A 25,986-nucleotide genomic window follows, 5' to 3' on the forward strand; every position below is an offset into this window, starting at 1 on the left:
GTGGCAGGTCTATTTAAATGGTAGCAGGCCGAGCTGAACAAGCTCAACACTATGATCAGAAAGTTTGTCAAGGCTACCCTAGGTATACCCATCAGCACCTCGAACGTGAAGCTCATGAAGCTAGGCGTGCAAAATACCATAGAAGAAATGGCGGAAGCGCAACAGATGGCGCAGCAGGAAAGACTGACAAAAACGCGAGCGGGCAGGCTTATACTCAAAGCGATAGGGACAGACCCCAATAGATCGATGAACCCGAAGGAATCCGAGGTAGAATTGAGCGCGAACCTTAGAGACGCGATCAGAACCACCCCCCTCCCGAGAAATATGCACCCGGAACACAATGTTAGCAGGAGAAAAGCGAGAGCGAAAGCTTTGGTGAAAGAAATTGAACAGCTAGGACAACAGGCGGCCCTTGTAGACGCTGCTTGGGTCAAAGGCAAAGAGGCCTACACCGCTGTGGTGGTCGACAGCCGGGGCGAGGTACGGGAGGCCGTCACCATCTTCACTAAGGATTCCACGGTGGCGGAGCAAGCCGCAATTGCTCTAGCCATCAGGAACCGCAAATGGTCTTTCATCTATAGCGATTCCAAAGCAGCAATTAAGAGCTTTGACAAAGGCTATGTAGCTGGGACTGCAGCTGAAATTATCGACAAGGTAGAAACTATCAAAACTGAAATCCGATGGTTCCTGCACATATGGGACAAGTGGACGAGACTCGGCCCAACCTCAACGAGGTGACGAACGACCTGGCACGAGGACTTGCTTGCCGTGCCGGTCAGAGCCGAACCGACGCCCACTACCATTCCGGGGAGCATAAAGATCACTTACTAACTTACAACGACATCACTAAATATTACTGCTTGGGGCGTAGGCAATTCCCACTGTCACACGTAAAATTGAACAGGGCTCAGGCAGTTACGCTACGTTTACTGCAAACCGGGACGTACCCCCACTCCGTATTTCATAAATAAAATTCACCCCGAAAGAGAAATTAGGAAAGAATGTAACGTGTGCGATGGCATCATTGACATCAGACACATGCTGGCGCGCTGTCCCGCGACTCTCGCCGACCCCGAAGAAAAATGGCTTTACTGGCACAAGACGATATCAACTCTTCATATCAAGATCAACTACGGGCTGTGCAGAGGGTCCACGATGACGCCATAAGGCTCGGCCTGGCGGTGCCGACGTGGACGCGGCCCGCCTCGGTCTGAAAAGACCGGGCTTCATGACTCTAATAAAGTTTTGTGAATGAATGAATGCTCGTGCACGGCCAAGTGGCAGGCACTATCAAATATTTGTGATCACCGCCATCGTTCTCGCGCATTTGAAGTCTAGTAGCCTTGAAATTACTATATGTCTACGCTAGCCTTCCTGCATGAGGCCGACGGTGCTGCTCAACACAGCGATCACTGCGGTTGGTGAACAAGCACGATACATATGTAAGCTGTGTGCTTCGGCATTGCCTTTTTGGCCTGTATACAGCCATAATATATGAGAGGGATCGCATAAAAAGAATGCGATGGCTATTTTTGAGGACAACATTTCCGTAATACGTGTGAGTGTGTCGTAGAGAACGGAACGAAAACAACCGAAAAAGAAATTCGGTTATCATCCTCTTTCTCGAAAAAGCAAGAGAAAACGCGCTAACGCCGCAATGCGACCTCGCATAGGAACGCGCCGCACAATGTTCGTAGATATTGTCACCTGGTGACAATATCTGACGGTGAACAAAGCATCCAAACTGGGAAAGACGAAACTAGCGTTTTATTGGGTGAACTTGTGCCCTCAAAAACAGGCTACACTCAAAGAATGGCGACAGCGGTGAACACAGTCGGCGATCGTCGATAATCTGATCTGCGGATCAAGCGTGTCGGCTTTTATACATCAATCGTCGAATGTTCCAGAGTAATCGCTGGGACCCGCGTTCCTTCCACAAAGTTCTACACCATTCGCGTTGCGCATACATCCAATCAGATTACGCAAGGTTCGGCGACAACAGACAACGGATAGAAGCATCGATAACATTCCAGAAACTTCCGATACACGCAAGCGCGTCCCGCGCTGTGCGATAACATTTGTTAGGCGGTGAAACGTGTCGCCCGATACAGACAAGTACACGCGTCAATATATAACCGCTGATGCCGTATGTCTGGACCATGCGGTATATAGAACAAATATATATGTAATCCAGCACCTACCACTGCTTAGGACGCTCGCGCAGTTCGCAAACAGTCCCTTTGCTGGGCAAGCTTAATTCAGACTGTAAGGTATGCTGCTATTACTTGCCAAAACTATTTTATTCTGGGGCGGGAACCTCATCCATCGAACCAAGTAGTCACGCAATGTAGCCTGCAGCGAACAGTTTGAACGCTTGTCAAAATATAACATCACAGCTTCTATCGTAGCAGAACGGTACCCACACTGTTACGATCGTCGCGTATGTTTCATGGCTCCTAAACCGCAGCTTAGAAATAGAGGATAATACTGCAATAAGGTCACATTATTGATTGGAACATCCAGAAATACACAATTGATCTCCGAGGCTGATTGTAGGCCCAAATATGCGCGCACACATCGCGCTGCGTGTTCCGTCCACCTCAACGCCAGCAGAAATTCCGGCCATGACGCCTTAAACCACTTCAGCACGTCTCGCAGAACCGTTTACCACGTAGAAGACGCACGTTATACTAAACAGGCCGCATGACCGCGAAAACAAACGCCAGAACCTACCGCCGAGCGCATATCTGCCATGCAAAACACCGCTTTCACCCAAGCCAGTATGGCGCTGCGCATAGGCGGCGCCACCGCGTTCACAATTTGGCGGCGCCTACGAAAAAACGGTCTATACCTGCCATGCAAAACACCGCTTTCACCCAAGCCAGTATGGCGCTGCTTTTAGGCGGTGCCACTGCGCTCACCATATGGCGGCGCCTACAAAAAAACAGTGTATAGAATTTTGATGATTGTGAGTTCGAGTGAGCCCGGCAGAGTATAATTTTCAGTGTGAGTCCGAATGATCCGGACGGAGTATAATCTTGAGTGTGAATCCGTGTGAGCCCGGCTAAGTATAATTTTTATGAGTCCGATTGAGCCCGGCAGAGTATAATTTTGATGAGTGTGAGTCCGACTTAGCCCGGCACAGTATATTTTTGATGAGTGTGAGTGAGCCTGGCTGAGAATTTTGACGGGTCTGCGTCTGAGTGAGCCTGGCTGAGTATAATTTTGATGAGTGTGAGTGTGAGTGATCCCGGCAGAGTATAATTTTGATGAGTGTGAGTGCGAGTGAGCCGGGCTAAGTATAATTTTCACCACTGTGGGTCCGAGTGAGCCCGGCAGAGTATAACTTTGATAAGTGTGAGTCCGATTGAGCCCGGCTGAGTATAATTTCCATGAGTGCGAGTCCGAGTGAGCCCGGCAGAGCGTAATTTTGATAAGTGTTTTGATACGCCGAAGAGAAGAATGCCTCACAGATAAGTCCGAAGTGTGTGAACGTCATGTTGAGGACGACGATCGATATTTTTAAACGAACGTTATTCGAAGATATATTGATTCCTCACAGGAAATGTGGACACCGGTTTCCGGCGCACTTTCTTAACCCAATTTTATTCCGGTCTTCATGAACGCATCTCGAAACCAAGAAATGTGACGCAAAAGAGAAGCTTACCAAGTGAAGGACCTCGAGTGTCGACAGGCGCTTCGGCGGAGACTTGCAGCGTGCGCTTCTGGTTCAAACGAATTGTGTTGGAATATTGTTGTGCTTGTGCTCGAAATTTGCACTACTGGCTGTCATCAACAAGCTGACGACCGTGACTTTGTCTATTGTACTTTGAAAGCTTGAATCTATTGAAGACGACGCCACAGAGCAACGCGCTATGTGGATCGTTTTACATACGAGGCAACTCGTAGGTGGGTGTCCTGTGAGTTATTGAATCTGTTGTCCTTGAAGCGTATCGCACGTAATTTGCGGCGTGAAAGGCTACAACGAAATCCGCAACATCCTATTTCAAGCGGCTATACTACCCTCAAGAGCGTAATGGAAATAATCCTCAGTCAAGCAAATGGCTTGAAAACTAAACACATGCGCGCATAACATCAAGCCAAAGTAAAACGGCGACATGTAAGACCATATATGCATCACGAACAATGTAGTGAACAGTATTTACAAAAGTGTGTAAACGTAGCCTCCGTCAACAGAGGCAACTTCATTCGAGCAAGCCTCCGAACACAACCCTCAAGCGACGCCAGAAACATGTATGGGCAACATCTGGTGACGAAAAATACCTGTGGCTTCAATTGTATGCGATTCTCGACCGCGACAAGACTTTTCACAGAGATGTGAGGTCGTTATTCAAAACCGTCCTGAGATATTCACCGTCATTGAATTCGTACAGAATTAGACATTTATTCGTCACAGATATGACTGAATACAGTTTCCGACGATTTATTCTGGGACACCCCGATCAGGAATGAATGAATGTTTGATGTTTAATGGCGCAAGGGCCAGGTATGGCCAAAGAGCGCCATACCCCGGTCAGGCTAGAGAAGCTATGTAGGTGCATTTGGATTCGATGATTTGTAAACGTTGACATGCCTAATCAAGCTTTATATGGTCACACACATGCACTGAAAAAGAATAATCAATAAGACGATTCTTTACAGAGCACTGGCACGTAATCCGCCAGAAAGAACGCAGCATTACTCTTTAAAAAAAGGTTATTCAAGTAAATAAAAGACGTCACAATGTTCGTTTCCAATTTTGTCCGCCCAAAAAGGAAGAAACCTATGAATGTCCAGTTTTGGAATCAGTTCTTGCCGATCCCTGCCGATCACATTGAATGTACATCTTCTTAAATCCGTGACTGCAATAAAGGCATTCGCTCTTAATACCGCTGCTTCTACACAGGCGCTCATCGTATTTATGACACACTTTAAAAATAAGCCGCCAGAAAAAAAAACCAATCAGCGGATATATGTGACGCTTCCAGTTTCGAGAAGTTGGTTGGAAAGCAGAATCATCATGCACGACCGGTCATTTGTGCAGCACAGCTTCAGCCTCGAAGCACCAGCTACACGTGTATATCGGGGTCTGTACATGGTAATACTTTTTTCGCATCATCCTTGGCATAAAATTTGGAGGCGGCAGTTAAGCTGCATTCACTGATGAGCAAGCGTAAGGGTAAGGGGCAAACTACCCATCGCAGCCATCACACGGCAGACGAAGCACCGTTCATGTAGAGAGACGCAACCGCAAGGCTTAATGACACATATAGGTTGTGGGAGTTCCTTCGGTCTACCGGGCGCAGTCGTTGCTGTGCCTCCAGCTCGGGACACATTCGTCATTGCGAGGATACCCCCAAACGCCTGCTTCTCGACCCCGCGCCGTTCTCCCCGGGCGCCGCGGCCGCGTCCCGCGACGTCATGCTACGCGGCCATCCGCCTGGGTCGTGGGGCGTGAGTAGGGAATAACTCCCGACTGGGGAACATCGTCGCGGTGCGCGAGGAGTCGAGCCGCGGCAGGGACGAGCGCCGGTCGCGGGAGGCGAAGTACGTGAGCCACCATCTATTTGTGTCCCCAACGCCTTGGGACGTTCACGTCCTTTGCCAGCTTGCCGAGTGGCCCTGCGTTCCGCCCTTGCGGTAATCGCATTCTGCATGTCCGAACCGTCGCTGACCAGTGTCGGTGACGGGAAGGCGGTGTTTGCGAACGCATCTCGGCCCGCATGTGCGAACCGTTGTTCGAAGCGGCGTGGAACCTGCTTTCCCCCGCCATGGGGGCGCTGAGTGTGCTCCGTGTGTTTAGGTTTGAAACTTAGTGTTAGAAAATCATGGTATTCAATGAAAACAGTGAACAGACAGTGGCAATACAGAGCCACAAAATACCTCGGGTAAGAGAATATAAATACTTTGGTATATGGATCAACTAAGGCAATAGATATATGGACACACTGGGAAAAACGATGCCTGTAAAGGGGAAGAAAAATGCAGCCATAATAAAGCACAGGGCGCTATGGGGATACAATGGGTACGAGCTGCTCCCAGGTATATGGAAAAGTGTAATGGTTCCAGGACTTACTTTTGGAAATGCGGTTATTTGCTTTAAGTCAGGGGTACAATCAAGCTTCGATGGGAACCAAAGGTGAGTGGGACACCTGCCATTGGGCGCTCATAGGAAGACTACAAATCAAGCTGTGCAGGATGATATGGGCTGGACTAGTTTTGAAGTGAGGGAAGCTCGCAGCAAAATTGAGTATGAAGAACGACTGAGCAATATGAAAGAAAGTAAATGGGCTGGGGGAGTTTTCAGGTATCTGTACAGGAAAAACATTGATTCACAGTGGAGGGAAAGAACTAGGAAGCTTACCAGCAAGTATGCGGCCTGTAGGGTGGGTAGCATAGCAGCAAAGAACGTCAAGCGGAAAGTCAGAGAGGCTGAAATAATCTCATGGGTGGCGGCAATGGAAAAGAAACCGGCCATGAGCAACTACGTAAGAGAGAAAAAACGAAATCAGGAAAGAAACAATTTATGATAACTCAAAGGAAAGCTCATTACTCTTCGAAGCGAGATCAGGATTCCTTAGAACGCGCACCCATAAAGCGAGATATAACAAGGAAGAAGAAGCATGGGCTTGCTGCGGTAAAGCTAGGGAAACGATGGAGCATGTTTTATTAGAATGTGAAGACGTCCCAGCGGTCGATTTAGGCACCACTGGCCTCCTTGAATCCCTTTGGTTCAGAGAGAGCAGGGAAAAGTAAACAGATCCGCAATAGCGATTAGTAAGAGGCGATTGGAAGATTGGTGGAAGAAAAGTAGGGAAACGACAAAAAACGGAGACGTACAAAAGCAAAGTTCGAAATAGGGGGTCAGAAAATTTGGTTGTGGGTGTTCGTTGTGGTTTTTTCTTCTTTCACCTGGGTGAGACATTAGGCAGTATAATAGCAAGAGCTTGCTGGCGCAACCCACCGCCCCGTTCCAAAGGGGACGCTCATAACATCCATCCATCGTGGTTAAGGGCAGTTTTGTATGTACCGGCCATATTGTAACCAATAACTGCATTAATTGTCCTGGACGTCTCGTGTCCCTTGGAGAGCACCCATACGCACGGTCAGAGCCGGCCAGGCCTTTCGGCTCAGTGCTCGAACCTGCGGTGGGCCTATCGCCGTACGCTTCGTGCGGCGTCGTGAAGCTCCCCTTTTCGGGGCCGACGCCGTGTGGGGAGACGTAGAGTGAGCCCACAAGGTACACATAGACACAGTCAAGTCTATTACTTAAGCGCGGCAGGTTTGTCACGAAACTCAGAGTGCGCATCGAAACTACATTTACCGATTGACCAGCGGTGCAGGCCAGTTGGGGCAAACGACGCATCGCAGCATACGCGTGGCGCGTGACGAAAAACGCGACTGCTGCGCCAGTAGTTCCAGCGGCAGCACGCCCGACGGCCCCGCCGGCTATCGGGCGTGCATGGGGGCTCTGAAACTCAAGTATGTATGAAGAAAGTGGCGTTGGGTGCATCTGTCTTTCAAGTACCTCATAACTTAACAGCGAGACTCATGTCACCAGACCTCCTACGCGCCGAACGATACTGGCCGCGAAGGCCAGTATTGTCCTAATCGATTTAGGAGCATAACGGGTCTCCGATCCTCAACACAAAATGAAGATGCATCGCGCTTCTGAATAAGCACTGTGCGTTCATCTCGAAAGGTATACGAGGGCCATTGAATAACGATTTCCCCTGACCCACTACCTGGTGGGTCAGGAACACGAAAGTTCGCATATGTAATTATTGTTTTCGACATAGCTGCCACCGGCAGCCACAGACTTCTGTCATTGTTTTACGCAGACACCGATACCACTTCTGTACAAGGCCTCGGGCAATGCATCCTTTACCAGACGGCCGCAGCGTCGCTCGCTTTTCCATTGCGGCTCCATAAAGTTCTGCACAAGTTGCGTGAGGCGGCACTCGTTGTCTTTTCCGGCGGCGGCAGAATGCGTGTGCCGGCGCGTCGATAGCGCCGATTCGTGTTCCTATATTTGCTCCCGGGAGCATATACAGGAACACTAGCGCCGATATACGGGGGCGTCTCCTAGCGAGCGTTCTCGCGGGCCTCCGAGACGGTTACGGATGCCGTGGTAATCTTAGAGGCCGCGGCAAGTGATGTAGGTTGCAGGCGTGCGGCGTAAGCGGCGCTCCTTGCCTTTTCGTGGAGACGAGAAAAGGGAGAGGGCACCGGGTTTATCGGACCACGCGGCATTGCCTCAGGTTGGCCTTGGAGGCAGGACTTCGATGATGAGCACTCACCATCAGGAAGTGGCCTGTTCCTTAAAAAGCGCTTCACTGTTGGTAAGAGCTGAAACAGACCGCTGGTTACTACTCTAAACCACCGTCTCGACGACATCGAAGACCGCTTACGTAAAGGAATATTTCACTGTACCGCTGACAGTCCTGCAGTAACGCGGGCGCAATCTGAGCAGAACGTATGCGCTGAACTTAAATCTGAACAGGGGTGACGACCTTATACCTCGCGCGCATCGATTGGGAAAGCGAGCTCCTGGAAAATGTCGGCCACTTTGGTTTGTGTCTTTCAAATTCAGAGACAACGTACTTTCATCACGCAGGAACCTGAAAACTTGTAGAATATTCGTTAGTGAAAATTTCTGCCGGACAACCAGAAACTTCCGCAAAAAAGCTTTCTGATTAAGCTAGTGGTCAGAAGTTCTCCGCGCGATATAATAAACTAGACATAAATAAGAAATGCTACGTATACTTTCCACCAGCTGACAGCGTTTGTGAACTTCGTCAGTGCCATAACCTGAGTACAGACGAGAGCGCGTTGGGCTCTTCGCTTGCCGGTAGCGACACATTGTTATCCTAACTAACAATGTGCAGCACAATACACCTTACACAGGGTTGTCATTCTTATTCGTTCACTTTAGGAGCATGCTAAGCAAAGGCGACGCTTTATCTTCTATTGTTGACACATGCTTGGCTGACGTCTTAGTGCTCACGGAAACCTGGCTATCCGCAAGAATCAGGATGATCAACTGTTTAAAACATGACAAAAGATACGCCATTTATCGCTGTAATCGAGATGCCAGATCTGGTGTCGGGATACACATTGCTGTGGCGGACAATCTTGTTTCCAGCGTTGTCTTACTCAGTACGTTACTGGAGCTCGGTTGTGCTCGTATCCGAGCGAACTATCAGAATATGGTACTTTGTGCATGTTACCGTCCCCCATGTGCAAGCTCAGATTTTCGTCAACTGTTGCACCGTTTGCTAAGCAATTTAATATTACGTTTTCCGTGCGCTTCCTTATCAGTCTTAGGTGACTTTACTTTCCCTAAAATAAACTGGTCAATTTCCTGCCCCGTTCTTACAGAATCATGATCCGAAAGCGCAGCCTGCATAAGATTTTGTCTAGATGTTAATCTCACGCAGCTCATTTCCCTACCAACTAGAATCGGCCCGACATCAGCTAACACACCCGATTTAGTTCTTACGACTGTCCCAGATATTACAGGGTCACTCAGTCTGTTCCCTGGTTTCAGCGACCAGTGTTTCATTCATTTTTCTATAACAGCTCCACTCAACATCAGTACAAGTACCCTTAAGACAATAGGCGATTACACGAAAGCAGATCGTACTTCAAGTAATACAGAACTTGAATTGTTTTTAGAGGATTGCATGGCTGGTTTGTTTGATCGTACTGGAAGCTTTTCGAAAATAAATTGGTATCATGTAGCAACCCGTATAATTCCCGAAAAGAAGCGCTCGCCTCGATTTACCGCAACACGAAAAAGGCTGTTAAACAACAACAAAAAAAAAGAATCCGCCGTGGTTGCTTAGTGGCTATGGTGTTTGGCTGCTAAGCACGAGGTCGCGGGATCGAATCCCGGCCACCGCAGCCGCAATTCGATGGGGGCAGAAGGTGAAAACGCCCGTGTACTTAGATTTAGGTGCGCGTTAAAGAACCCCAAGTGGTCCAAACTTGCGGAGTTCCCCACTACGGCGTGCCTCATAATCAGTTCGTGGTTTTGGCACGTAAGCCCCCCCCCCCCCCCCTTATAAAAAGAAGGAAAGACAGTTTGCTCTTTTAAATTGTGTCACCAAACCCGCACGTTGCCGCACCTACAATGATACCATTAGCTATTTTGTTACGGCGAGAAAATGATCGCTTACTATAGGTCACGGAAAAAAAATATTTACCATTGCAAATAATATTCCAGCACACATTGCAGCATACTATATTGTGCATAATCAAGTGCTCTTTCCAAAAACATAAGTTGTGAAACAAAAAGAACTGTATTAGATAAAACATAAAAATTCAAGAAAGCGCCATTATTTCAGCCAGTTTATAAAAACAACAATAAAGAAAACATGATCTCTACAAAAATAATAATATTAAAAGAAATTCTGAATATGAATTTCAAAGATAAATAACCAAGGAATAGTGTGTGAAAAAATAAATGCACAGTACACCGCCGTTCTTCGGATACAAAAAAGAAACTAAGACCAGTTCATCGCTCATGCCATGCGGTGAAGCAGTTCCTGGATTTTGTAAAGCATAGGTGCACTCCGCACTTTTCCCACAGAATGTCTGGTATTAGTTCATCTTTGCAGTGCTCGTAGCAAATTCTGCAGTTCCGTCTTTTCAGCATGTTCTGAGGATGGTCCAATGAGAAGTCCAGGGAACGTACTTCACCAGTTCGTCTAGAGTCATGCACCTCTTCCGGTACCGATCGCTCTCAGCGTAGCTGGGCAGCTACAAGATTTTGCATCCAAGCATATCTGTTTGCGTTTTTGCAGATTGTTTTTATTACCTCTGCAGAGAAGAAGAGTAGAAAAGATCCCACGCCGTTGTAAACTGCCTTGCGCTGCATCCGCAGTGCTGAGCCGAGATTTGCAATGGGCGGCCTTCTTGGCGGGATTGAAAGTCTCTCTGCAGTCGATGGCAGCACGTCAGAACCAAGCGAAGCTTGCACCCTGAAGATGACCAGTATAGCTCCCAGCTCGTGCAAAAAGATCGACAGATAAGCGCGCACAAGGAAGGAGACCGCTCAAGGCCGTAAAGGATACTCGCCGATGAACAGCTGCGGATGTCCGATGCTGACTGAAAACATCGTCGCCATCAGAGCTTTATTCTGCTTCGCTGTCATCTTTGGAAGCATAACTCGAGTCCTCATCACTAAATTGAAGTGCAGGTGCAGCATAGTTTTGAGCACAACGCTTTTATCGCGACGAAGCCGCGCGGGACGACGCCATGGGAGCGACTTTCGATAACTGTGCAGCGACACCGGCAGCGCCCCTTGCCGGGATTTTACGAGAGAAGCGAAACCATCGGAAACTGGTTGAAAATACCAGGTCCGCATGTTGGACATCCGGCGGACCTTTAGAAATACACTTTGGCGGGATAAAACGACTCGGTCTCCGAAGCAAAGCTCACTAGTGAGCAGCTGGCGTCATTCACGGTTAATTATCACCGCTCAGCACTGTCGTATGTCGGAGCGCAATGTGTAGGAATCGTTTATGCGTTCATTGTCTGCGTCTTTGACTTGTTGGTATACGTACTGACATTAAACCAAGTCTGTACGTCAAACGTTTTTTATCTTAAGCGTCCAAAGTTTACTCGAATTACGTCAGTATAGATGAATTATATGCAATGGCGGACATAACTTGCAAGGATAAACCAAAGTACTTGAAATAATAATAAACTAATTGCATTACTTAATTAGCGTAATGCAAACCTTACTACACATGTTCATGTAAAAAAGTTGAAAGTAACTGTTAACAGAGGTCTAGCTGCGTGTCAGAATGGGCACGCAGGCCAAGACAGTTGGCTTGACGTGGCACCATGCAGCGCGGCTCTTGTCAACCCCTGAAACTGGGCGTGGCGTGGAATGCAGCCGCGCCATTGGACGTTTATTCATTTCGCGCCGTATACGTCACGGGGCACTTCGCGGTGCTGCACGCGCCATCGGATAAGTTGGACGAATCGTTTGTCGCCAGGGTCTACGCGGCCATTCTGGAACGTAGAAGCGCACTACTGGACTTTTACGGCAATCGCCGTCGACTTTCTATTGTGTATGCATCCGCAGTAACGGTTGTAACAAAAGAAGTATACTGATGTAAGTAGCTCTCTTTTTAATGAATGGATCGATTTGGTGTTTCTTGAAATCGATGTCCGCGTGAGTAGACAATTTATTCGTACTGACACAATTCAATTAAACTTCGTAGATTTGTAAAGTGTTTCACAGGAAAGAATACACTCTGTAGAAAATATGCAGAGACGCGTACAACAAAGGACGTGTGTGTTTATGTTTTCTTCAGTTTCGCAGCATTGCATGTAATAATGTTAAGTTCGAGCGTTTGTGTACGTCAACGAGCATTTCTATCGCTTCAAGGCACGAGCTGCAATAACGAACAGAGGCGAGCACGTGCTGGCGTATGCTGCCACGATAAAGCTCTCGGTTTGTTACTTCTGTTAATTCGTCACTAAGATAAAACGTCATACGAGGCGTAATATGTGCTGGCAGACAGAGCACATGGTACTGTAGCGGCACATCGGTAGTCAGGCGTTTTCCTCGATGCAAAGAACGCGTGCTCGAAGTGCGGAGTACATGCAGAACGCACCTGGCAAAACACGGTGCACGTGCTCGAACGAATTTTAAGCAAACCGCGCGTAATATAATTGGCCTGGAGCATTACCCGCTAATATTTCGCATTCGCCTGTAGCCACGCTTTACTATCTCATTTGGAAGCGATGATCGCACCTCACTGCGTGTTGCGAGCGCGAAAGATCGATCCGAGCGCCGTAGCGAGGAATTCACGCTAGTGTTTTTAGAGCGCGGCTCTCGGGAGGCCACTCCTGCGGCAAGCGTCGACGTCGCTTGTAACCGAGCGAACGAGCACAGCGAAAGATGAGAGCGAATGCGGCGCTGGGGATGAAGAAAAAAATGTCGCACTTTCGCCCGAAAACCGCACATCGATCGCGGTAGCAAATTAATGGACAGCTAGCTAAACCAAGCAAGGATAGCAGTTTTATTGGCCGCATAAACTTGTACACGTAGGCATAGTAACAAAATAGCGTGGTGCCACGCGCGCACAAGGGAACATGAAAGCATCTCTTTCGATGACCGCGAAAACTCGCTGCCAAACGCTGTAATGAGGAAGCCCGGTAGCGCCAGCTAGCGAATTGACCTTCTTGCTGCCTCTCGCTTCAACGCGAACTAAGCAGCGAAACACAGCGCGCGGTAGACTATGCCCGTCGCAGATGCCTTTCAACATACAGCGGCCAGGATGGGTGCGCACGGCCTCCCGGGCCGCTCGGAGTAGAACGCGCCCGCCCCAGCCCCCTTCCCCTGGATACTTGCGAGCGACGGAAGACGATGCGCTTCCTGCCGCTTCCCTCGCTTGAGTGCGCGAGACTGAGCCTCGATCGTCGCCTTACCCTCGCAGCCTTTCACTCGCATATACAGCACACAGTGTGCGGCGAAGATGTTATCGCCCTGAGACTTTATTGGCGGCGAGGAGTTAGGGAGTCGCCATCTATCGGAAGCGCCTCGCTGGCGTAGTATGAGGGATCACGCGGCGCGCTCCTCATAGGTCTTGCTGTCAGCGCTCACTGAAAACACCACGCGCGAGCTCTCCCGGACATTTCTGTAAGTGCTTTCGAAACGAGAGAAGTTTTTTACTGTCTAAATAATAATCTCGGGCAAACTGAAAGCCCACAATCGTTTACAGACGCTATCTCTTTACCGAATACGTACAGTGAACGCCACTGCGTGCGGTCGCCGCGATGGAGTCTCCCGAACCGGCTTCTTGCGTGAAAGGTAGGTAAACGCTGAGAGCAAGCTAAGTGAAATATGTTCTTATAGTGTTTGTATAGCGTAATAGAACGAAGCCTCAATGCAGCGATCGCGTAGATTCGCAGCGACCGACTGCGCATCTGCATGCTTGTCCGCGCACTGTTCCGCTTTCTCCGCGCGCGCGTTTTCGCACCGTGCCATGAGCTTTAGGCCGCAGAATATGAGCATTTGACAGTATGCAAGTAACCATTGTTGCGTGGGTGCTATCAGAGCTGTTCAAAAATAACTTCACTGTAGAGACTTCGACGCCTACGGGGACTGTGATGTGCCGTCGCGACGATTCAATCTTTTTTTTTCTTCTAAATTCTTTGACCTGTCAATATTATTTCTCGAGTTGCGTCGCACTGTATGTCTATCGGTGTTCTCAGCGTGCCATTTCCCGCTGCTCCTTTTTTTGTAATCCAGTTCATTAATTCATAACACGAACATGACCATATGCCATGCATTTTTTAAATGTGCTTCTTACCGTTGCCTTTCCACTCCACTCAACTTACCAGTATCTACAGCATCGACAAGTTCATAGACCAAACCGTCATGACATTAGTCGGGCAGCGGACTCGGGTGAGCGTCTCAGTGCGCGTTTTCAGAACATCGCAGACCGGGCGCCGTAGCAGAAATCTTCCTCGCGTCTGTGCTTGCTGCACACCCGAGTTGTAGCCGATGACTGTTTGCGTTTATGTTTCGCGAGCCAAGCTTCAAGCAGCTTCTTGTCCTGCGGCTACGTGTGAATAAGGCCGACACCGGCCTCCGTTACGTGCGTTCGGCCCTGCGGCACCGAGCAGTAGCCTACCATGTTGCGCGCCTTCAAAGGCAGCCACTACCTGTTGTTGTGCTTTCAAGCGTTGTAAAGGAGACACTCGAAGCGGGAAAATTTCGCCACTAAATGAGGACCGCAGCGTACGAGGGAATTTAAACTCGTTTTCAGCTTGCTTCGGCGCTCCCGAAGCAGCCGACGCGGCCGCTATGTCCACGTGATCCCTCCTAGCACGTCACGCCGACGGTGGCGCCAGCTTTTCCAGTGGTGGAGCTCGAGGCCAATACGGAACCTCACGGCGACGCGGACGGCAGACATGCGCCTGGAGTGTCTATATAATTGCTATCGCAACAAATGTGGGGAGAGCGACGAGGCGCGAGGGGGAAAGTGGAGAGCAGGGTTGCAACGGCACCATGAGGTGGAAAGCGGATGAGCGTATGGCGAAATGGTGAGGAAGAAAGCGGAGTGCCGGCGGTGACCAAGCTTGCGCGAGCTGAGAAACAGCGCTGGTGCTGGCTTCGGACCCACTGCACAGAAGTTGCTTCGCCTGCGGCTCCGCCGCCGCTAGAAAAGGCGCGCTTTCACGCTTTCTTTCTGAGCAATGAGCGACGCAACCGACGGAAGCTCTTCGCCTGCCGCTGCTGCTAAACGAGCTGCCCGAGTAGAGGCTTAGCGCCGCCAACGAGAGCACCCTGTCATTCGGACAGAAGTTCTTTGCCACAATACATCGGGAATTTAAAACACCTAAACAGCGGCGTCGAAATTCGCATTAGGGAGTATCGTAATCGCCGGTGAAATATTTTTCCTTTCACCAAAGCCGTGGGGTTTTGAAATCTCGGGGGGGGGGGGGGGGGGGGATGCCTTTTGTCGTTTTTTATATGCCGTGTGGCTTACATTTTTTTGTCCTCATGAGCCGAATTCACTGAACGATAAAACGAACAGTATCTACCTCGTATAAATTGCGGGCTTTGGTCGGTGCAGCTGATTTGCCCTGCCTTCCCTCTTTCGCTGATGGAAGAAGAGCGAGTCGGCAAGCCCCAACCCTAACCCAATTCCAAAAGTTGTCTCATCAGTGCGTTATCCAAGAAGTCTCATAAAACGCTTGTAACTCTGGGCCGCTGTCTTCTCAAGGCACATTGTGAGTGGGGTTGAACAACGTACTGTTTTGAGCCCGGCTAGCAAGACAGCGGGCTGCACGGCTGCGCGCTAGTTCGGACGGCCCAGCTGCGCGAAAGGCACGCGGTGTCATCGACGGCGAGGCTTAATGCGGCGGGAGGAGCCGGTTTGCGATAGTGATTGCGGGGTCGCTGGTTGCTGCCCCCCCGCCTCCTTACGAGAGATTGAAGCGGCGGGGATTTCCTATCCGGGGAATGTGTCCGCGTGAACTTGGGAGTTCCGCGGAACTAGGCGAGGTGCTTCCTTTGGTCCGCAAATCCTCGTACAGTCGCCGTGCGTGGCCCATCGCGGCATCTCTGGTCGCCGTTGAGCCCCTCGGGCGGTGAAGACATTCTGCGCGCGCTGTCTTTCTCTCGGAGAGACGCGAACACCGGCAGAGCGTCGCGGGGTGAGGATTAGCGTGGGCGCTTCTCTCATTGCTCGGTAGCAACACTTTCACGCCTCAACGGCGGTGAAAAGGCACGGAAAGTGCAGCCTGGAATCAAAATGAACATGTCCGCACGTGTTGTCCTGAATACTCGCTTCTCCGCTTACTATCTTTTCACGCTTTAAGTATTAATCTGTCTCGAGGCGAGGCACATTTTTCCCCCTCCAAGCAGGAGTGCACACCGGGCCTAAATTCACGCGTGAAATGCCAATGAAGCGCGTGCATTATTGTGGACTATGAATTGCGTGCGACTGAGGCACGATGCTGCATTTGCCGCAGAGTATTGCCCATGTCGTCCTTGTGAAAAAATTATGGACGCTGCCCACGCCGCCAAACAATGGTTTGGCACTTGTTCGAGTTGGTAATAGAAGTGCTGTCATGCAAAACGTGCGTGTGACATTGCAGAGGAGACGACTGCAAATTATTCGTTCATATCAATAGCGGTGAAGAAGTCAACGTTACAGTCTCATATCCTATTCACGTATACCTCAATCTTTTGGTTCCGTGTAGCTGATGCCTTCGGCATAAAAGCTACGATCGCCGCGGCAACTTACGTATAGGAACCACGACGAAGAATGCAGGCGTACTGTTTTCGCTGAATGAAAGGCGACATCGTATATGTGCTTGCAAACGGTCGAACGTACATGGTAAATTGGCGGTTGGTTATTTACTCATAGTCGAAAAGCTTAATGTCAAAAATCGAATTAAACTAAATTATGAGGCTTTACGTGCCGGAACCACGATCCGATTATCATACACGTCGTAGTGCGGGATTCTGGAAATATGGACCTCCTGGGGTTCTTCCAATGTGCGCCTCAATCTAAGCACACGGGCGTTTTCGCATTTCGCCCCCACCGAAATGCGGCTGCCGTGGCCGAGATTTAAAAAAAGAGCGCTTAAAGTGTGTGAAGAAATCGAGTTGGGGGGGGGGGGGGGGGGCAGCGCCGGACAGCGGGATGTGACTGAGACAGACGAAGCGCTGACTTTCATCCAATATTTTATGGCGCACACAACAATCTGCACAGTGCCCCAGCTAACTTTAGCCAGAGTTTAATGATATGCCGCTGCACTTCTAAGACGACGTGACCGAATCCATGTTGCTGATTATTGTATGGAGTAAGCCGCACTATTCTTGTATTCTGCTTAATTGCATAATTAGTCAAGATAAATTAAACAACTTCAGAAGCAACGAGGTTAGGCAAACGATTTCAATTAGAAAGTGGTAGAGCGTTTTGCAAAACGTCCGATTAGGCAGTTTCTGTCTTTCTATCGTTTAAGTAAGTCTGGCTGAAGTTAACTGGGACATCCTGCATATTGCTGCCTGCGCAACAAAATATGGGTTGAAAGTCAGCGCTTCGTCGGTCTCAGCCGCGACACGTTGTTGTCTGGCGCTGTTTCTGCTCGCTTCCTTCCGACATCCACCGACCAGCCCAAGTTTAGCACGCATAGTTGCGCCTAGCTCTGTTGAAACATTTGCAAGATTCGATATAAGATAGCTTACAGATTAACATCGTCCGCGGAGCATGCACCTTTGTTGCAAATGGTGGTTTGGGTGCATAGGTCGTGTGTCATGTGTGTGCAGTGTGCGACGCAAATCGCATCTACTGACGCCAGGATCCACCGATATCGAACAGCGCCAGGTGGAAGCGGTGATTAATGCTGTGCCGGCACTCCTTGCGTTCTTAATCTGCTTACTGCATGCCAGAAGGCTCATATTGGAAAGTGTGCAAATGCGAATACACGAGTAATCTTGCGGCATCGATTCGACAGCAAGCCGTACCCATAGTGAGTTAATGTAAACGCCTGTGCGCATACATAAACGCGGAAATTATTTCCACCAATGCCGATGAAGGGGAAGCAGAACTCAGCTATAAAAGATAGAGCACATCGGGGTTACAATAAATATGAGGTGGTGTGAGGAACTTGGGAAGGAGTAATGTCGCCAATGCTAACGTTCGCAAATGCCGTTGTGTTTAAATACAGAGATCTTGTCAGCGTTAGTTTATAGAAATATGACACGCCAATTAAAGTTCTGCTGCCACTACTGATCATTTATCGCCACGCATGGATGCTGTTCAGAACGGCCAGCTGCAGTGCAAGTTTGCCAGCCAGTTACGCCAGCGGTGGCAACCTCATCTTGGAATGCCGCCGCCAACCTCTAGCCACGGCGTGGCTAAGTCGACTTTGTGTCGGTAATAATACGCGCATCCTCCACTCTCCGTCGCTTCAGCTAGGATGCGTTGTGACTGAAGGAGTTCGACGAAGCAGGCTTTGTGCGCAACACGACAAGGTGGACCTGATCTCCTACGGGCGCGGGAGTGGCCGCGGGAACGCCGACGGAGGCTCCTTCCCACGCACCGACCAAGACGCAAGACAACGCGCTACCTGGAACGGCTCCGAGTTCTACGAAATCCGTGTGGTGTCGGTTTCGGACCGTGAACACGTGTGTGTGTGCATGTGTGTGTGTAAACCGTCCTGCAGAGGGGCGGCTAGTTTGCGATGACTATACGAACGTTCGCGTCGCCTTGTATCGCGGGAGGACCGAGTGTTTAAAAACTGCTGTTGTGCGGATACTTGACACAGTTTTCTTAAGCAGTCATGTTGGACTGAGACTCTCTCTCAAGCAGTCATGTTAGACTGATGTACTTTCTCAAACAGTCCTGTTAAACTGATATAAATACTGTAAATAAACCCATATTCCTCGTTCTCGATGAGAAGCAGTCCTTCCCTTCATCAACGTCCTCAGCGTGGATAAGTTGGACGACGGCATGGGCCAGCTACCTTCGAATTCATGCCGGACTCCAATCTTGACAACGGATCACGAGCGATGTGATTGAGCCCCCAATCCTGACAATGCACAAATTCTGTCTGATGTATCCTTGGATGGTGCACCGCCAAGATTGTGATATGGTGGTGTGATTACTTATTTATTTATTTATCTGCGTTATCATCCGGGCCAGTGGAACTACAGAGGGATGTGGTACATATTTACACTCTTAGCACGGTAACGTTTAATAAAGGGGCATATTCTCACAATTTTATGCACCTGTAAATAAATATTGCATTGTAACGTTTATCTAAGTAACCTTTAATAAAGGCGCATATTCTCACAAATATGATTACCTATGAATAAGAAATAAAGTTGAAACCTTTACTCACGTAACTTTTAATGAAGGGGCATATTCTCAGAATTTTTTTGCGCCTTAAATGAAAAGGTATTTAGTAATCTTTAGTATAGGTTTACGTAGCCATTTTTGTATTTTAACATTTCGCATATGATGAGCAAAACGTAAACAAGGTGAATGCAGGAGCCAACTTTTGGACAAGTAGACTTGTCTTCTTTGAAGAAGACAAGTCCACTTGTCGAAACGTTGGCTCCTGCATTCACCTTGTTCACGTTTTGCTGATCGCGTGAATTTTCATCTCCCGCATTCCCCGTGATTTCCCTACATTTCGTATAGGCATACAGTCTTGCAAATCCTCACCCGAGCGCGCTTCGGTGCATGCCCATGAATTCAGCACACTGACTTTTGGGCTATCCGTCAAACTTCACCTCAATGTACTAGCGTACCTAATTGAGCGGTACTTTACAAAAATTTCTATTTGAAAAGATCGGCCGAATCTCAACAACTTTCAGTTACCAACGCAATAAGGATACCTGCTTCGGAAGATATAGGCATTTAAGGCACTGATCTATCGAGAAAAAGACTTGGAAAATCCCTAATAGCGAAACAAGAAATGAAATTCACTTCATACTTTCCGCTGATCCCAGCATAGTGCAGGATGTAGAAGTGTTAGGTAGGGTAAAATACAGTGATCATAGGTTAGTGAGGTCTGGGATTCTCCTCAATTTGAAGAGATAAAGAGTAAAATTGGTCAAGAAGAAACAGGCCATCCTAGACGGAGTAAGGGTAAAAGCAGGCCAATTCAGGCTGATACTTGCAAACAAATATGCAGCTTTAGAATGTAGAGGTGAAGATGACATAGAGGTAATGAATGAAACCGTAAATAGGCTGGCTTCAGAAGCAGCAATTGAATGGGAGGTAAGGCACCAAGGCAACCAGTAGGCAAGCTCTCCTAATTAACAAACGCCCTAATAAAGAAATGAGAAACAATGAAAGTGTCCGACTCAAGAAATCCGATAAAATTCGCGGAACTGTGAAAACTGATCAACAAGGAGAAAATAAGGGATATTAGAAATTGTAACATCAGAAAGTCTGAGGAAGCAGTAAAATGGGCGCAGCATGAAATCAGTGAGAAGGAAACTTGATATAGGAAATTTTACTAATGAGCTTATTTCATTTCTTTCGGGAACACGTCATTGCATATTGAAAGCAGCCAGTACTGAAAGCATACCAATTTGCTATAAATTGTGCCTAGCACCAGATTCGAGAAATTGGAAGTCAGAATCTGCTATAAAGTGCGTTGCTGTTTCAGTTGTTGTTTCTGCTGTACCGGCAACGAAATTCAGTAAACAAATGTCTCAACTTTAACAGCAATGCATTTTATGGCATGTTTGCAGTGTAAGTTTTTCGAACTATTCTGTGTCAGAATGCTTACAGCAAACGCATATGGAGTGCTCATTGACCAGCTCTGCCGTTAATCACAATTGGTTATTTACATGCTGATCAGTCAAATATATTCGTACTGACGATTATTGCGGAAATTCTATTGCGATTACTTTAAATCTTGTTCAGCAGAAATCAACATTTCGTCTCAAATTCTATGTTTTTAATATTCAAGGGCAGTCCGAATAACAGCGTATAAATCACCTTTGCCGCCTTACTATTTTACACCACAAGTCATTTACACAAGGCAGCTTGCAGCAGTTAATATAAAAAGCACGATGCACAAAAGCTGGCAGAAAGTTGGGAATTATAGGATTAAATGTGCAAAACACGAAATAATTCATGGAATACATAGTATGCTGCGTTTGTAGATGTGAGTGCATTGTATACATGCAAGGTTCGACCCGCAACAACATATTTTGACCCGCTGCGGACTATGTTGATAGTTTTCTGCAAACAGTACCATGCCATCATCACATTATAGTGAGATTTCTAATAAATACATTTTTGCACAAGTGGAAAGCACACCACCTGAAAAGGCGACACATTGCAGTATCACTACGAATTTCTGCATGCATCATTGCCTGTGTTGAAAAGAAATTGATGGAAGTATCAGGCGTCAGCACCCACGTTCTGCGAATGATGTGAGTAGCAGCTTTGAGAAGAGAAGCTGACGCGAAACATTTAGTGAAAATGTCGTGATTGCTTTTTTGCATACGCAAATCAAGATAAAGTTTTCCCTTCACAAGCCAAAATACATTTTGCCTTGCCGTTTTTTGTTCACGGCCATGAAGAAATAATTAGAAGACCTTTGAGCACAGCATTGTGCGGTAGCACAAATTTCTACATCGGCACGAGGAATGGTGCAAATAAGCAGAAATGTTGAAGGTTCCTGCACAACGCGAACTCTGGATCCCGACTCGGTAGTGTCGCCAAACGGCAGTGTCGTAACACTCTAATGTCGTCAAAACTGGTCAAAGCTGTCTTTTGCGTAGCCATAAAAATAATGGCAATATATATAATATGAACTTTATACAATTTAATCATAAACTTTACATTTTAGCTGCCTTTTCACTAAATAATATGGTTTAGTAACGTGTTCCGTAGCAGAGAAAAACTACATGTGGCACGGGTGCTGTGTTAGTATCAAAGTGCAACTTTTGAGAATTATTTCTATGAGCGTTGATTTTATCTTGTCATCGACAAAAATTACAAAGGCACTTGGAGTCTACTTATGTACATTGAATTGGAAAACAATGTGGCTCTACCGTATGATACTTTTCACTTGGTCATGATTTAATCGGGCGAAGTCAATTTGAGAGTGGGTGAAGTCTGTTCTAGGATGAGCCAGATCGGTTTTGAACGTGGGTCAGCAACATTTTCTAATTGGGGAAAGTCAATTTTTTGGCTGTGGGCGTCCGCCTGACGCCGTGGCTGTTCTCAGTGCGAGCCGCAGCAGGTCCGGGAACGTGACGTCATCACTCGATCGCGTCGATTTCGATGCCATCGCATGTGAAGAGGAAGCTCGGGCCCAACTCCGACGCGCCCTATTCAAATGCTTGTAAAACGCAAAAACGGACGGACGGACGGAAAAAACTTTAATGGAAAAAGGACCTGCGAGGTTGCCAGCCCGGGCTCAGGCCACCCGGGCATTGTGTGCGGTGAGGCATAGCCTTTCCACCGCTGCCCGGGCCCGCTGGATAGCCCATAATTGGTCGTGTAGTTCTGAGCTAGTCAGAGCGCTTAGCCATCGCTCCTCGAGAAGGTCCGGTTCTATGTTGTCCTCTACGTATACTGAACTGATCTGTGTGCACTTCCACAAGATGTGTGCCATGTCTGCGTGTTCGTGTTTGCAGAGCTTGCAGCTTGCGTCTGGATATTGTGTTGAATTTATTCTGTTTAAGTGTACTGGGTTTCGGAACGTTCTGGTTTGCAATCTTCTCCAATCTGTTTCTTGAGACCTGTCGAGTTGTTTGTGGGGTTGTGGGTATGCTTCTCTTTGTTTCGTGTAGTGTGTGAGTATGTCGTGGTACGTGACCAGTCTGTCCCTGTCGTCTTTTATCGCTTCTTCGTCGTCGTCGCCTCCTCCGTCTTGTCCATCGCCTCCGCCGCAGTCCTTCCCCCTTCCCCGGGTGTTGCGGGGTGTTGGGCCGTCACTGGCCGTGCCGCGGTGGGTTAGTTTTCGCGCGACTCGGTGGGCCTTCTCGTTGAGGTTGGGAGGGGCACTCATGGTAACTTCTCCCATATGTGCCGAGATCCATTTGAGGTATTTGGGTGTAATTGTGCCGTTCCTAAAGTCTTCTGCTCTGCTGTTCAGGATTTTGGCCGCCTCGGTGGAGACCGCTTTTCTGAGATAACGCCTGGACTGATATTAATGAAATGTGTTGCATTTGAGAGAGAAAGTGAACTTCTAGTCATAGTTGGGAGCAGAATATCTATTTAGGGCATGAATATTGTTAAAGGAATTTTCAAAAATTCGAAAGTTCTAAAAAAATGGAACTACATAGTTTACAATTCAATAGCTCTGCATCAAGAACAGGTATCGCGGTTCTGTAAACTACATGCGTTAGATCATTCAAAGCGGACAAATTTTCTATGTTAATTTATATATTACGTGAATTTGTTACGTTGTATACAATGGTTCTGCAAAAGCTGTATTTCCATATTACTAAATTTTTGAGATTCATGTTAACACACTAATTTTGACCGCTTTAGATCTACTATTAGATGCAATTAACATAACTGTGATATCGTTATTTATTGCTGAGTTACATAGTTGTAAACTTGATAGTCTCGTTTTTTGAAAATTTTCGATTTTTTACCAATTTTTAATAAAAAGTTGACGACCTAAGTAAAATACTCGAAACCAACAGTCACTAGATTTTAAGCTGTTCTTTTAAATGCAACAAACCTCGTCAAATTTGGTGCAGTGGTTGCCCAGAAAAACGAATTCTCCTTTTTCATGTATTTATATAGGAGAACCCAAGCTAAAGCTTCCTCTTAACGCCGGACGCTCGCCTGATTTTCGACTTAATTGGGCTTATAATGCTTGCGCATTAATAATAGATCTGCTTTAGTACTAAGAGCCCATGCAATCGGTACTTAGTTCAAGATATAGGTGAGCATCCTCGGCCGGTATTTTGTAGCGATGCCTTTTCCGATTCTATGCTTTTCCAGGCTTTTCGCGCTTGGCCAGTGGTCAGAGCGACGGTCTGCCCACATCATCAACGGGATCAGGCGGCCGTGTGTGGTGGATGATAATAATAGCATAGAATAAGGCATAAGGCATCGCTACAAAATAGCGGCCCTGCTCTGTATTCACGCAAAACTTCGATGGTCACCGGTGTAATTGCTTCTGTTATAGAATGTGGGCTGTAAATACAGATTGATCAGCTAGCAATTCGTGTTGGATTATGACACGACGTAGTGGCCATTATTCTTACGTACGCTTCATTTATACTGTTATGTCCTCTGTGTATGTAGTAAATGTGAGCGCAACAAACGTCAAATGGCCAACACTTTTTTTTCCCCAACGAAAAGTCGGTTCCGCGAAATGTAGGTAGCGCTGCCGCGCCCACAAGCCACAAGTCCATAAGCCTCCTCTGTAAGAGGCTTTGTCCTACAGTTCAAAGCAACGGGTCTGATTTTTCTAAGCATTGGGGTTTAGCGACAGTGTAGGCAAAATAGACTTCAAGTGGGTATAAATAACCAGAGGGAGGTTATCTGATTGGTGGCTAAATCGAGGCAAACGTGAGATTTCACGCTTCACTAAGTACAAAATATATTACTAGTTATGGCTAGGTGGGGCGAGCCGCTGCTCGGTTTAGAGAGTTCAGCGTTATACATCCATCCTTCCATCGATTCATCCAAGCCGCCATTGCACGACGTAGGGGTTTCTGTGTAAGTTTCGCTACCATGGGTACATATACCTTGGTGAATATGGTCCTTTTTTACCGATAAGGAAACCCCCTGGAAATGTCATGCCCGTTGAAATCAGCCATTTGTCGCAGTTTTGTTGCGGGTGAGACGCGTGTCGAAACTCTACTTCTCACTCTTTCCGTGCAGGTGACTGGCGTGGTTGGCCGAGCGGAGTCCCTCTCGTCTGTTTTCTTCCTGCTCGCCTTCCTGGCCTACAACAGAGCCATCGACAGCTCCAAACGCACTGGTATGAGCACCGACTTGCTGCTTTTTCAGTTTACACTGCAAAGACCGGCGCCTTCTAAGCGAGGCAGGCGGAAAGGTGATCGCGTTTGAAACCTTTCACATTTCCACGAAACAAGTAGGTGCAGTGGACGAACACAAAGACGGTGAAACATGAAACGCTCACAGTCGCAACTCGCCGTTAGAAAAGGATAAAAAATTACAATAGCAATGCTTATGTCAGCCATCTGAAAGGGTCTAACTTCATAGTGTCAGGCTTTCTGAATGCATATCAAATAGCAAGAATTGTTACTTCTCTTATTCAAATGCAATAAAAAAGTGGTTTAGAGCGCTTCCAGGCTGATCCTTGACATAAGCGTGTAAATTTGATGTTGGCTTTGTCTAACGAATCGCTTGTCATTGTAACTCACGTGATAAGGTTGCAGTCGGCGGCTTAAGCCATGTGTTTCACCTGCGGACACCGCGCTGAGAGAAGGAATGAGGAGAGGATCAGATAGAATCAAAAAGGAGGAGCGCCAGGATTGGTTGGAGGGATCATTGAGGTCACCGCAATGTAAGAGTTCCTGTGTATGTTCCCAGAGAAAGCACAATTGCGCGTTTGTTTTCCATACGTGGTTCGCACGCCCATTTGCCGATCCCGATCACGTGGCTCAAGAAGCAACCATGCAGTGTGAAGAGGCCGTCACTAAGCCACAGATACAAAATCGGCGACGGCAGCAGCGCATCCAACGCATCAAATACATGACATCAATTAGGTCATTGAAAAATATGCTACCCTCTCTATATGGCGTTAACAGATTACCAAGACACGTTCGAATCAACAGATATACGAGCAATCTTGAACACATTGGGGTGTCTAAGAGTGTAGAAGAAACATACGTGAATATTGTTACGGGAAGGAATAAGAATGTATATATATATAGGCGGTTTTTAATGGCGGAGCCAGTATGGAGGAGACCCTCTGCGCAATCTACCTAGCCGTTTCCTGGACCACATCCGATGTCTTTTTCCCGGTGACTCAGTCCTATGCGTT

The 25,986-nt window shown here is 47.7% G+C and overlaps 1 protein-coding gene across 3 annotated transcripts in view; it reads left to right on the forward strand.

Moving 5' to 3' along the window:
* Tmtc3 (Transmembrane O-mannosyltransferase targeting cadherins 3) overlaps nt 1–25,986 on the forward strand; it is a 789,094-nt gene that overhangs the window by 552,576 nt on the left and 210,532 nt on the right. For all 3 annotated transcript variants that reach the window (XM_050185292.3, XM_050185293.3, XM_055074786.2), the window contains one exon: nt 24,858–24,957. In XM_050185292.3, the coding sequence (XP_050041249.2) occupies nt 24,858–24,957 (100 nt within the window). The remainder of the gene's footprint in view (nt 1–24,857; nt 24,958–25,986) is intronic.

Source organism: Dermacentor andersoni, chromosome 4 (assembly GCF_023375885.2).
Source record: "Dermacentor andersoni chromosome 4, qqDerAnde1_hic_scaffold, whole genome shotgun sequence".
Classification (NCBI taxonomy): Eukaryota; Metazoa; Arthropoda; class Arachnida; order Ixodida; family Ixodidae; genus Dermacentor; species Dermacentor andersoni.